This window comes from Saccoglossus kowalevskii, chromosome 10, assembly GCF_978046115.1.
Source record: "Saccoglossus kowalevskii chromosome 10, keSacKowa6.1, whole genome shotgun sequence".
NCBI lineage: Eukaryota > Metazoa > Hemichordata > Enteropneusta > Harrimaniidae > Saccoglossus > Saccoglossus kowalevskii.
The window spans coordinates 8,916,608-8,929,430 of record NC_140650.1 but is presented as its reverse complement, the minus strand read 5'-3'; the positions used below and the strand labels follow the sequence as shown (position 1 = coordinate 8,929,430).

The window sequence follows — 12,823 nt, the reverse complement described above, 5'->3', positions numbered from 1 at the left end:
ATGTACTGCGCAGTAAAAGTACGATAGGTACTTGAGTTTTACCCCCACCATTTCCCCAGCGCGTGAACGCCAACCATGCCACCAACGTCAGTAACCAGTCGAGGCTTGGAGAATGTTTAAACGCCTGACAGTCTCTGGACAATCCAGGGACAATCCGCAGTCGAGATTAGGGCTTATTTAGATAATTTTCTTAGACGATCTTCTTCTAAGTTCAGCTATATATACTTTATCAAACCACTCTATTTTTAGGTATTTTTGTGAACAGATTACACAACAAACTGAACACAGATGTGATCATCAGTCCCGGCATCAGGTACGTGTTATTATTTTTGAAAGTGTGAGGAGAGATGGTGACAATGACAATGAACTGTGTCATATTTAATGCTTATTGCGAAATTTGAAGAATCCGTTTCTGCCACCACCACAACAACCACCAAATAAATTCCTGATCGCGTAGCGACGTCACTTTCAAACTTTGCCATAGACGACTTTCCCGGAAGTAGCCAGGCTAGGACACAAAAATACCGCTGCTTTATCATGGGGCTTTCACGCTATCAAAAAAGTGTTGTGGTCTGAAATGAACATGACTATAGTGAGAGAAGTATCACAGATATTTCGTTCTTTAGTTTTTCCTTGTGAGACACCAAGATTTAAGGACAATATCAGTTCAAACATGGTGGTTGCTATAATATAGCAGCAATTTTGAGATGTAGTAACAACATAACAACCGTTGGCAATAGAGACGGGAACTAGCCCTGAGCACAGTCCTGTAGGTTGGCCTCCTTCCCGGCCCTGATCATTAGCCCTCACCGGGGCCGGATGATCAGCAGAAGGCCAACCTACAGGACTGTATTAGGATGAGAACATGTCATTTCAATGCATTGGAAATAATCCTCCATCACATGGATACGTTCACAGTAACAATAACCTTCTCCAATATATCAATATATGTAATGATTGGTACGCACAATAACAATTACTGCATATGTAAATAAGTGTTCTTTCATCAAATATTGTTGCACATGCTGTTAAAGCAATATTTTTGTTTACGCTAAATCATAAGCCCATTTGGAAGGATTAATGTAGGAGAACTCATCAAAATTTATGGAGATGATAATAATAAGGTTAATTTGAGTATGCATAGCGTATGCACTCAGACAGCATAAGGCCGCATCAACCTCCGCTACACGCGTGTAAAACTACTGTAAAATCATTTATTTTCACTGACATTTAAGTTAAAACAGAAATGAACACACATTGCAATAATTTATATTTAATGTAATTTTTTATTATTATTATTATTATGACGACATCTGTTGGAGTACACATAATTGGATGAGCGGATAAAATGAAAATAAAAAACTGGGAAAGGGTAACAAAAACAATAAGTTTGAAATAGACAGTGTCACACCAGTAAAGTTCCAAATTAGCAACTTACTGGCTAGAGAAAAAATGTACAGAAAAAAACTTATTATTGAGAAATTTGTTTTTGAAAGTGATGCCATGATACAAGGCTTGAAGGTCAAAGGTTATCAGAAGTTGAAAGGTGCAATGTACAAGCCTAGATGCAGATATATATATATATTTATTTATACTAAAGGGGCTAAGTTGGATGATTTCCACTACACTAGGAAAGTTTTTTTTTTTAAAACAAATATAGCAAAAAGAAAACTTTTTTTTTTAACTTTTCTGAATTATAAAAAAAAACGTGTTCGTATCCACGTATCGTTTTCATTTTCTGCTTGGCAAATTGATTGTTCTAGCTGCTTTTACTTAGAGCATTGTCACAAAAAAACTTACTAGAGCTTTGGCATATGGGGTTAAGGGGTAGTCCATCTGAACTCTTGGGGATGGTCTTGATTGCCAAAAAAAAAATAAAAAATAATTAGTAAGTCAGGCAATCACATACATCAAGATTTTGACCCCCAATAGTCAGATGGTCCATCCCTTACTATAATACACAAATTTTTTGTTTTTCATATCTATTTCAGCAACATATTTGTTTCATTCAACGCAGAGTGCATATTGTAATCATAAATGGTTTTATGACTAAAATTTCTCGTTGTTTTTCAAAATAGTCTCAGCTATTAAATAGTTGCAGAAACTATTTTAATTTAATTAACATTAATTTGCATTGAAGGAAATTTGTTGTTCTTTTCACCAAGAAAAAATATTTTTTGTAAAAAAAAACAATTTAAAAAAAAACAAAGTTGTCATGGTTGCTATGGTAATGTATGGATGCATTGACTCATAAAATAGTTCACAATTTGCTAAGAACTCAAATAATCACAGCAGTTAACAGAAATAAACAATTCATATCAACAGCAAACTACAACCTCAAAATTGGTTGCTTAGCATCACTGATACGCTACTATGGTAACAGTGAAGTATATAAAAAATACACTGTTTCCTGCAAATATCAGTGGGACTTCTTTCGTATATTGCACTAGATATCCAAATCCTTGATAAATAACAGTATTTTTACATTTTTTTTCTCACTAATTCTAGTTGGTCTGTGATTTTGGAAAGTTATGGCAGTGTCTTCAATATCCGACTATTCACAATGAGAAGGAAGATTTGTTGGTGTTTGAAAGTTTGAGCTTTTCGTTTGCTATTGTGTAGAGAAATAAGTGTTTGAACTGAAAGAGCACCATCTAGTGGCGAGACGAAGAGAACCAACAGATAACAGGTGGGGCTTGTTGAAATCGTAACATCATTATGCATGTAATAAAAACTAAACAACTCCAACTTAATACAAGAAAAAAATATAGGATCTATAGATAAATAAGGAAAATATACATTGGGTAGTCGCAACAAGAATATAGTACACTTTTTTTTTTTTTTCTTTTTTTCTATTTCATCAATTTTTGATATTTATCAAGTTTAAATAGAGAATATGATTTAAGACATGATTTTTTTTAAGTAGCAACCTCAGACCAAAAAAGGATGTTTCTGTAACTTTTACGACAGATTGTTTCCCTTGAATTTACCTTTGTAAATTGCAATTTACGGAAACATCCTTTCTATTTGCAACTAATTTGTATTTCAATCAATACTTATTAGGGAGTTAGCGTACATCTGTACGTTGAGGGCACTGGAACACAGCACTGTTTTTTTTTTAAAGAAATAACGTCTTCTGAAAAAATGGTCAATAAAATAATTAAAATATTAAAAAATAAAAAAAATATTGTACAAATGTTTTCTGTCCAACATTGCAAGAAATAAAATAAATTAAGACTAAAAAACTTCAAGTGGATTACAAAATTATTTGTACCTGGTATCCAAGGTGATAACATGGATAAGAGATCAAACTAACGTAACAACAAATCCATACATGACTGAGTAAGTTAGACTATTTTGACAAGAAATGGCATTTTGCTGCATTCTGGCAAATTCTAAAGCACAACAAAAATTGGAGTAATGTATTTCAGAAAAAAGGTTGTTTTAAAAACAAAAGGTTTTCCGACAAATATGTGATTTCATCAACTGATAGAAGATTTTTTTTTTTTGCAATGCCGTAAAGAGATGTGAGCGAGACAAATACACAATACAGACAGATGATGCACAGACAGACATAAAAAAAACTTTTTGATATACATTTTAAAGTTTAAGATAAAGTGCCTTGAGAAAGTATATACTGTGGAAAGTGAAGAATTCCACTATAAGTTTTAAAATAGTCATGAAAATTTCTTCTTCTTTAATGAAATGGTCCTGAAATTTCAAAAACTATGGATACCAAAGATGGCAAAGAGCCTTTAAGAAATTATTCCCAAACACTTGCTGGGCGACCGCAAGCCGGTCATAAAAGTCTTAATAATAAAAATTGGCAATTGGTAAGGTCTTGTAATACTTGTGTTGACGGAGTGCGTGATTCAAAAGTTCTCTCCAGGTGAACAGCCCAGTAAATCGAAAATTACTCCTCTTGACCCTGTTAAGTCCTGTTGCTATGGAGAACGTTGCATTTACTTTGCCGTGCTGTCCACAAGACCATGATGATGATAACTCTGTGCTGTACACGTCGGTAGTGCGAAAGGACCGCCCATAGCACCAACAAATGACGGTGGAGAGACAATACCACTCCCTATTAAAGAAACAGGAAAAAAAAAAGTTAGTAAATGGCTGACACTTCTTGGGTTACCAGATACTGCGACTAATAAAGCAATAATAATACATGTATTTACACTTATTAATAATTCCAGGCCATGCGTATCATATCACAATTCAGCCTGCATGAAAGAATCCACCCTCAGATTTGAAATCGCATGAAACCTTGATGAGAAGCTGCTAAATAATTCAGGAAAATAGAATAATATTATAGGTACATATGTCTGATCAACGATATCTCTCTCTGAGATTTCAAATGTCAGCTTACAGTCCGTGACATGTCATGCTTGCCTCTACCCATAGTGCAATCAAGTGTATGCAACATCTCAGGAGAGCGACGCTCTCACACGTCTGTACTTGCGTTCATGCAGAGTTTGTTTAGCAGCGTTGACGAAAAGCTGAAATCAGACATGCCCAAAAAAAAAAGAAGAAAAAAAAGAAAGAAAATGCTACGACTGCAAAGATAACATTTTTAAGGTACTGATACTACTACCGCTATTACTACATACTAAGACACCAATGCGTATAATTAAAGAATAAAATGTCAACGTACGGCAATATTCGATTCTAAGGAAGGTACCATGCAGCTATGCCCACCCACCTGGCAAGTAAGTCCCACTACACTCGTTGATCGAGGAGGTTCCTGCAGGGGGTGGGCTGGACTGGGGGCGGACCACAGGCGCAAACGCACTCTTCTGTTTCACAGCCGATATCATGTTGGCGGGTGAGAATGAGAAAATTCCTGGGGTGTGGTTGCTTTGATTGCTGGATGCAGGCGTAGTACAAGAGACACTTTGGGGCATAGACTGCGAGGAAGGGACAACTGTAGAGGTGGGACAGAAAACAGAAGAGTGCGTGTTGGTGTCAAATAAGAAAAACAAACGGTGCTTTTTTTTTTTTTCTACTGTAGAAATCCTTCAGACAACATTCGGCAAAAGAGAATTGAAATTTGGATATCAGGATTTTTCATAGTGTAGAGACATTGTGAAACCTGAAGAAAAAGAAAAATTCAGCTTTCTGATTGGCTGTCAGTTTCTTCTCCCTTAATCAATGTTGCCCGAGGATTCGTTCTCATCAAATCAAGAAGTTTAAAAAAGTGAAAACAACCCAGCAGTGACAAAAAAACAAAAAGCTAGAGGGCCTTGCAAAAGAAGCAATTATTTACACTTAGGTGGTTCGAAAAATGAAGTACTCACTTCACTCTATTCAGACTGCTGGGGGCAGCATTGATGATGAATAGATCATACCTAAACACATTTGGGTTAAAAAAAACTGGTGTTAGTCTGAATTGATAGGAACAGCGCCCTCTAGCAGAAGGTTAGAGAGAGTGGTACACAGAAAAGTTTTTCCTTGCAACTCTGGCTTAGCTTTGATTTTTATAAAATGTAGATACAAAAAATGCATAAATACTAAGTATTTATTCACATATTTATGCTATAAATAAAAAAAAAGCAAAAGTCTGCCAAATAACTTAGTCAGTAAGCTAAAAGCGCAAGAGACTGCTGATTTTTGTGAAATTATACTTCAATCGCTATGTGTTCTCGCTTGCAATTTTTATGCGGATGCTATTTATATTTTGTTTGTGCACAAGAATATATTTAAAAAAAAAAAAATATACATGTAGAAAACGTTGACAGGATTAGAGTATTGAGAGTATGAAAGTATAGCAAATTCCCTGTAGCATTGAAAAGCCAGCTGGAGAATCAAGATACCATTCTCCTCTTTTTTAATCCTGTTTTTTTTCTCAAAAGGGATTTCAAAGAAAAGTTTTTTGTTTGTTTTTCTTCTTCATTTTCTCATACAAATCTGTGGCAAGCATTATTAACTGAACAATCGCTGGTGCGAGTTTTCTAAATCCGTCCGCAGAGAGTAGGAAACAAAATTTTTTCTCTTGGCCTTAATGCTATATTGGGGCACTGTCCATTGTTCTAGAGCCCTCTTGATCTGCACAAATGTAAATACAATCAAAGGAGTTCTCCTTCTTTTCTAATTTGAAACAAACTCCTGACTTGAAGACATTAACTCGCCGATGCTGGCTGTTGTGCGACAAAACCATCACAAATAAAGCTGAGGGAACGGGGAATCAAAGTCAACAAAACAAATTTGCATACGAAAGACCACATAAGCTGATTAAGTTAGGTAGCTGCTTAAAGGACTGACGATACCCCCAACACAAGAGGGGGAGATAAAAGAGGGGAGAAAAACAAAGCCATGAAAAGATTGAAGGGGATTAAAACCCCCATAAAAAGAAAGTTGCACAAAAGGTAACAGCAAAATAAGTAATCGCAAAGAGAGGCAGTCATTCCTATGCACACAGTCATTACAACTGCTGAAACAATGGACTTGAAAAAAAACATGTCTTTAACATGTTTTGACACAGTTTGTGGTGGATACATTCAAGTTGGACTGACACATGATTCATTACGATTGGCTAGACAGTGAAGATCTCATGGAGGACACAACCTTGAATGCAATATTGACATGCAAATCATCAGAAACCACAAACTGATGTTGTTCTTAAACTACAGGTACCAAATATATAGTGACTTAAAATCTATAAAGTGCTTTCATTTCGTGAGAAAAAATTAAATAATTTTAACAATAAACAAATCAACACTAAGATGTCGTTATTAAGACAGGAATGCTCATAACATTTTGATTGGTAATGTCAACTTTTGTCACCATTCAAAAAATTAAACCTGTATAACCCTTTTAAATTTTTTTTTCTTGACATGTAGGAAAAGTAACATTAATTGTTGTACCAAATTTTTGGGTGGGAAAAATAAGGCAAATTTGAATTATGTACCTAGTTTGTTGTTACAGTTCAACTGAAGAATTCATAGTTCATCTTGGAACCGGGATAAATTAAAAAAAAATATATTGTCGAAATTTATGTAAATGATTACATTTAATATTCAAATTTTACTGGATATCAACACATTACATTACAAGCATGAACGCCTTAATGGATTTTTTTCCAAAAAATAAATTACTTTTTTGAGAGGAAGTACCAAAGTGTATACAGCCAGAAACCCATTTCCCATAATTCATTAGAAAAAACAATCAATGTCCTCACACATCAAGTTGAAACCAATTCAAGAAATCATTTGACACCTTAATTGCGTCAGTACTGAGCAACAATCAGTTCAACAGAATTGTGTGAATACTGTAAACTAATTAATTTTCGCTGCTATAAATTGTCGCAATTTCAGGAATTTATGGCGTTTGTGCAGACGAAATTTTGTGAAAGTCGTACTTCATGTCATGGACAACAGATAAATTTTCACTGCTACAGAATTTCATGATTTTCACTGAATATCTGTCTCTTGTGAAGACAAAATAGTTTATAGTATATTACAAAGAGAGGACGAAGATATTGATGTTTTTTTTTTTTTCAAATATTGTATATTTTTTGTTGAATGTTTCAATTGACAGATTAATTTTTTTCAATGAAAAATCCAATTACTCAAATAGTAAAAATACTAAATTATTTTCTGTGTTAATAGGCTTACTGTTTGTATGAAAATAATTTGTGTTATTTTAAAAAAACAAAACAAAAACAGAAATACGTTTGTTACGGGATAAGATCTTGTCTGTGAAATACTATGCATCTCAAAATCGATTGCTTATAATGGTCCCCGCAAGGGGAAGATTAATTTTGACATTGACGCATACGCTTTCTGAGATAGAACAGATCAACTGCTCAACTTCTTCATCAACCATGCTGAAATAACTGTCATACAAGAGAGACGGGGCAAGGAACGGAGCATGACATGCCACTAGATGAATACAGAAATCCATTGTATGTTTATCCGTATCCTGAGACCTGTCGTTAAAACCAGATTATTGCACGAATCTCGAGCATTATTATAGATATTAGTCACTTCGCCATAGATCACGGCGATGGCGAGCAGGTGTCAGATACAATCCGCTGGACAAGACAAATTCACAAATTATGAGATAATCTAAGCCCGTTTTAATGCGCAACACCAAACTTTCGACAAATTTGTGCGCAGCGTCCATACCGAGTAAGGGTGATCTAAGCCGATTTGAGTTCGCAAGTTTACACACAAAAATCAAAGATTGTGACCAGTATAATTAATCACAAGTTTCATTGAGAAAGCAATTACGGCCGAATGTTATGTTTTATAATAAATGACAACAAATGTATAAATCTTGGCCAATTCATCGGGAACTTTGAACTTAGATAATAAATATTACTGGGTGTCACCACCTTGTTCTGTGGAACATCCCCATCTAACTCAGTCAAATTACATTTTCAGACAATTTCACATTATATATAAATTCAGGCAAAAACAACAGTTTTCTTTTTCTTTCGGTCTTTAACTTAATATTTATTAATTAACAAGTTAATAAAATTAATAAAATCCGAAATAAGTAATCTGAAAATCCAGTAATGATGTCAAGAATTGTAACTAGTGTGAATTGTTTGCAGTAACTTAAGGAGTCTGTTGAAAACTACTGAAATCTAGGGAGTACACTAGTTTTGTCTACAGTCTAATTACCGCTTGTCTATGGTAACAATTTAACTATCTCATTTTTGACAAATCAACTTGACTGAAGCAGAACGAAAACCGAAAAGACGTCACTGCTGATGCCTTAAGTACGACGAGACTTGGAAGCGTGTAACCCCCCTGTGTCCCCTTGACAGGTCTCCTTTCAACTCTTGTAGTAATATGAAGTGGCACTTCAATTGACTAGGATATTCCAATTGACCAAGATAATTGGTATTTCACCCATGTTCCGACACATAGAGGCAAATCATTTGAACTAACCACTGGCCCCAGATGGAAGTTTGTCACAAATATTACCAATTCTGGAATTCATGGGAATTCAGGCGAAAAGAACTTCTGAACATCGTGGTTATTTTGCTGCCTATTTGTTGTTTTCGGAGCGGCTCTAACATTTAATTAGTCTCAGGGGTTTTTACTATAGTGGAAAATAACCCTCTACGCTACTACATCTCAATACTCGACAAGACGAATTTGATCGCATTTTTCTTTACTTCTTTTACAATTAGTTAAAAATTTCAACTGAAATCGAATAGCAACTCTAGCAGATAAACCTACAAAAAAAAAAACACCTTTCGGAATAAAAACTTCAATTTACGAGGTAACTTTAAGACTTATGAGGAAGAGTTGGGTTAATCTTAGGTTTATACGAGGATTTCATTCTGTTTAGAGTTCTAGAAAAGAAAACTTGATGGAATTATTCATGGAGCAAAGTTGAGCGCTGCTTCAGGCATGTAATCCTATCAAATCTCGGATAACTCCAATTTCTATTACAGCAGTATTTTGTAGGGATTAGGAGGGAACAAATTTTGTCTGACATTTAACAGGGAACGATTTATCATTCACTTCTCGGGTTGGACTGCCCCCATGGCGTTGCCGTCCGGGCGATGATGGGCTCTGCTGTTTGCTTATACTCCCTAAACAACAGTTAACACGATGGTATCGCCATGGAAGCAGAGAACATGGATTAGAGCAAAGAGAGACAATACTATGATTAGAGGATCGTAACCAGACAACATCTACCTAGAATTGTTAAAATACAACCTTAATATGTCCCAGTGGTCACTATGGCTCGGAATCTAGGAGTTATATCACAATTTCGAATAAGGTTGATTTGTTGTTATCAGTCCCTTGACAACCAACCTTGTTTTTTTTCCAAGCTTTGTTTTTACTTTTTATTCCGCCACTAAAACTAATTCTTCTTGGAGATGGGAATCAAACTGAGGCTAAGAAATCTTTTTTTCTCATCCAGGAGGTTAAACATCTGACTTTTTTTCATTCGTTGTGACAACGAGAGATACCAGAATTGATTAAAATTTAAGTATTAACTACAATCACCTAACTACCTCTATGGTTAATCTTTACCAATGTGTTAATTAGCATCTAATTCAAGTAATTGCAGAATAACTTCATTAAATTTCTCTATAACGAGATATATCGCTTGCACTCTGCCAAAATCAATAGCTACATTACTCCTTGTTGGGTAGAAGATAAAAGATACAATTCCTTGTGGTGGAACAATTTGGCCATTACTGATACCCAATGGTCAATTTAAAAAAAAACATCTCTGGAGAACACACATTAAAAGTTTTAGCCGACCCACATTGAATGTATATAAGCACTGCTCTAAAGGCAGCCATCTTGAGTGCAAAGCATCATGGGTAGTCATGGATGTTCACACTTTCACACTTGAAAAAAAAGCATTTGTGACAAAGTTGATAATCAGGAGAATAAAAAAATTGAGAAAGAATCTAGAAACCGAAAATAAAACTTTAAAAAAAAAATATTGCATAAAAGCGTAAATAAGATGGCTGGCTAGCTGACTCGTTTACTCAAATTGAAAATCACAATTTTCAGTACTAGTGCTAAATTTTTGCAATATGAGACAAGTTCTTGAAAACAACAGACTGATAATGTTGAATGAATCATCTTAACAATAACCAACATTCGTATGAATCACAAGACAACAGAAGCGGGAAAAAATGAAACTGTAGCAATTTTGATAAAATACATATTTTTTTCTGACTATAACAATCAGAAACATTTCTAATGTCAACATTTTGAAAATCCACTCCAGTTTTTTTTTATAATCATACTTAGCTTTCAGAAAATATGTTTTCATGTGTTTCACAAAAAATCATAAAAAAAAAAAGTGTGCTTACTTGAACTTCCATTAAGAAAACTTGGTGATGACGGCACTGCCATCGACGACAGCGAGCTTCCATTGCCGTAACCATTGACTGAGCTAGTAGGATACGAACTACCATTACTGTGTGGTGTTGAAACACCTGATGAATACCCTCGCGGTGACATGCTGTTGCTTTGAACTCGGGAAAAGCCTGCCAATAGAAGCCGAGAAGCGTTCGAATCAATATACGCAATTTGTAACAAAACACAACGTTCTGATGAACTTGATACAATATTTGTTTTTATGCATTATCCAAACAGCATTTTTATATTACAATACTTGGTTCACTGCAAGTGTGAAATCTGTTTAAATGTTCGAAAATTAGCGATTATGATTAAAATCCACCCAAAATTAAAGTTTTCACTGAAAGTCTGACTGTTTAGAAACGACAAGCAATGAGAACCATACACATAAATAAACAAACAAAAGTAATTTAGAGAGATGATATCAGAGACAGAATTAGTCTTTTTAGTGAAAAAAAAACAAACAAAACAAAATAAAAGTTACACTATTAGTAGGTTGTATCTCACAACTATTGCAATATGAATTAAATACAAATTAAAAAGACTTTTTAATTTGTTTAATTAAATTATTAAATACAATTAAAATTCAAAAAATAAAATAAAATAATATTAATTATTTTACTATAGATGCAACATTGTGTGATACAGTATTAGTGCTTTCATTATTTTAGTCGCTTTTCTAAAACTAAACAAAATGGCAAGCCAAAGTGAGCAGTGGGCTGGTATCGTATACTTCATGCAAGAACTAAACTCGTAAACAAAAATAAAACAAATACATTCAATAATTTAATGCCAAAATTTATATATTAAAATTTTTGTTGTTGAAAGGATTTTATATCTGGAAGTGATAAAATACACAATCACAGTAGATTCCACAACACGCATAATTCTGGACGAGGACGACACACTGGAACAAAATAAAAGCATACATCCAGGGTAAATCAATTCCCAAGAATATATGATTTATAAAGAACAATTTATGTTGATTTTAAATCTTTTTTCAATGTGTTTGTTTGTTTGTTTCTTGCACTACTGATGTTTTCTTATCTCTTTTTTTTTTTATTATCATTTGGTAGGAGCATCACAGTCATGGAATGTATCCCAGCATGCCATGCTCACCTGACTGGCCGCCACTACCGCTATTATCTGGCACACTGACAGCTAATTGGCTGTTGAATGAATTCATACCCATCATGCTGCCTGTATTGTTTAAGGCTGGTGAACGAGGAGCGGTGAGTGCGGGCAGTTGATTACGTGGCATACTGTACAGCGCTTCAGCGAGGTCTGCAGCACGTTTTAAGATGATTTCCTGAAAATGAGACATTAAAGTCGGATTAAAACATCCATAAGAAAAATGTTAACAACACTGTCGACGGATACACCTGCAATGGTCTTACTTTACTGCATAGATAAGTAAAAGTGTTATTTGTTTTAATGGATCTGGCTTTCTGTTACAACGCTAATCCGTCCAAATATTCCACAGATAAAACATCAACATTTAGATAATGATCCTCCACCACCAACATAAAAATAAAATACAAAATAAAGTACCCCTCTTAAAAATCAAACCAATTAGTATTAGGAGGTGCACCACAAAGATTACAGAATACTAACTTTTTTTACACAAATGCGACAATTCCGTTCCCTATGGCAACACATATTATTGTAGTGTCCCACAAATCATGTGAGTAAGCTTCCACAAAAAACTTACAAGCTTACTACAAATAAGTCCTTGCAAGTAAGATACCTCTTGACGTGTTCCACATGGATCTTAATAAGGAGCAGAAATGCATAATCTAACTGTGAAATTTACATTGTGTTCATATACTCTGTCGTTAAAGCCAATCATATTTTTTTATCCAGAAACATGTTAATAGTGGAAGCCTCAACCTTGACAAAAATTTGTTGCTATGCCGATCATCAACAATATTGTCAATATCTCATGTACAGTACAGTACAAAAACAAAGTTATGGTA

At 34.5% G+C, this 12,823-nt stretch overlaps 1 protein-coding gene and 1 long non-coding RNA gene across 8 annotated transcripts in view; one reads left to right on the top strand and one right to left on the bottom strand.

Annotated features, from left to right (window-relative positions):
- Positions 1–1,266: 1,266 nt before the first annotated feature.
- The window catches only part of olf (early B-cell factor 3-like), a 100,401-nt gene continuing 88,844 nt past the window's right edge, over positions 1,267–12,823 (bottom strand). For 5 of the 7 annotated variants that reach the window (XM_078005708.2, XM_085504113.1, XM_085504112.1 and 2 more), the window contains 3 exons: positions 11,967–12,156; positions 10,799–10,975; positions 1,267–4,081 (listed from right to left, as the gene is read on the bottom strand). In XM_078005708.2, coding sequence (XP_077861834.1) covers positions 3,963–4,081; positions 10,799–10,975; positions 11,967–12,156 — 486 coding nt within the window. In that variant the 3' untranslated portion in view covers positions 1,267–3,962. 7 annotated transcript variants of the gene reach the window in all.
- Positions 2,582–12,282, top strand: LOC146737846 (uncharacterized). Its single transcript, XR_014930696.1, has 2 exons — positions 2,582–2,689; positions 11,924–12,282. It is a non-coding gene; the product is annotated as an uncharacterized LOC146737846 (long non-coding RNA).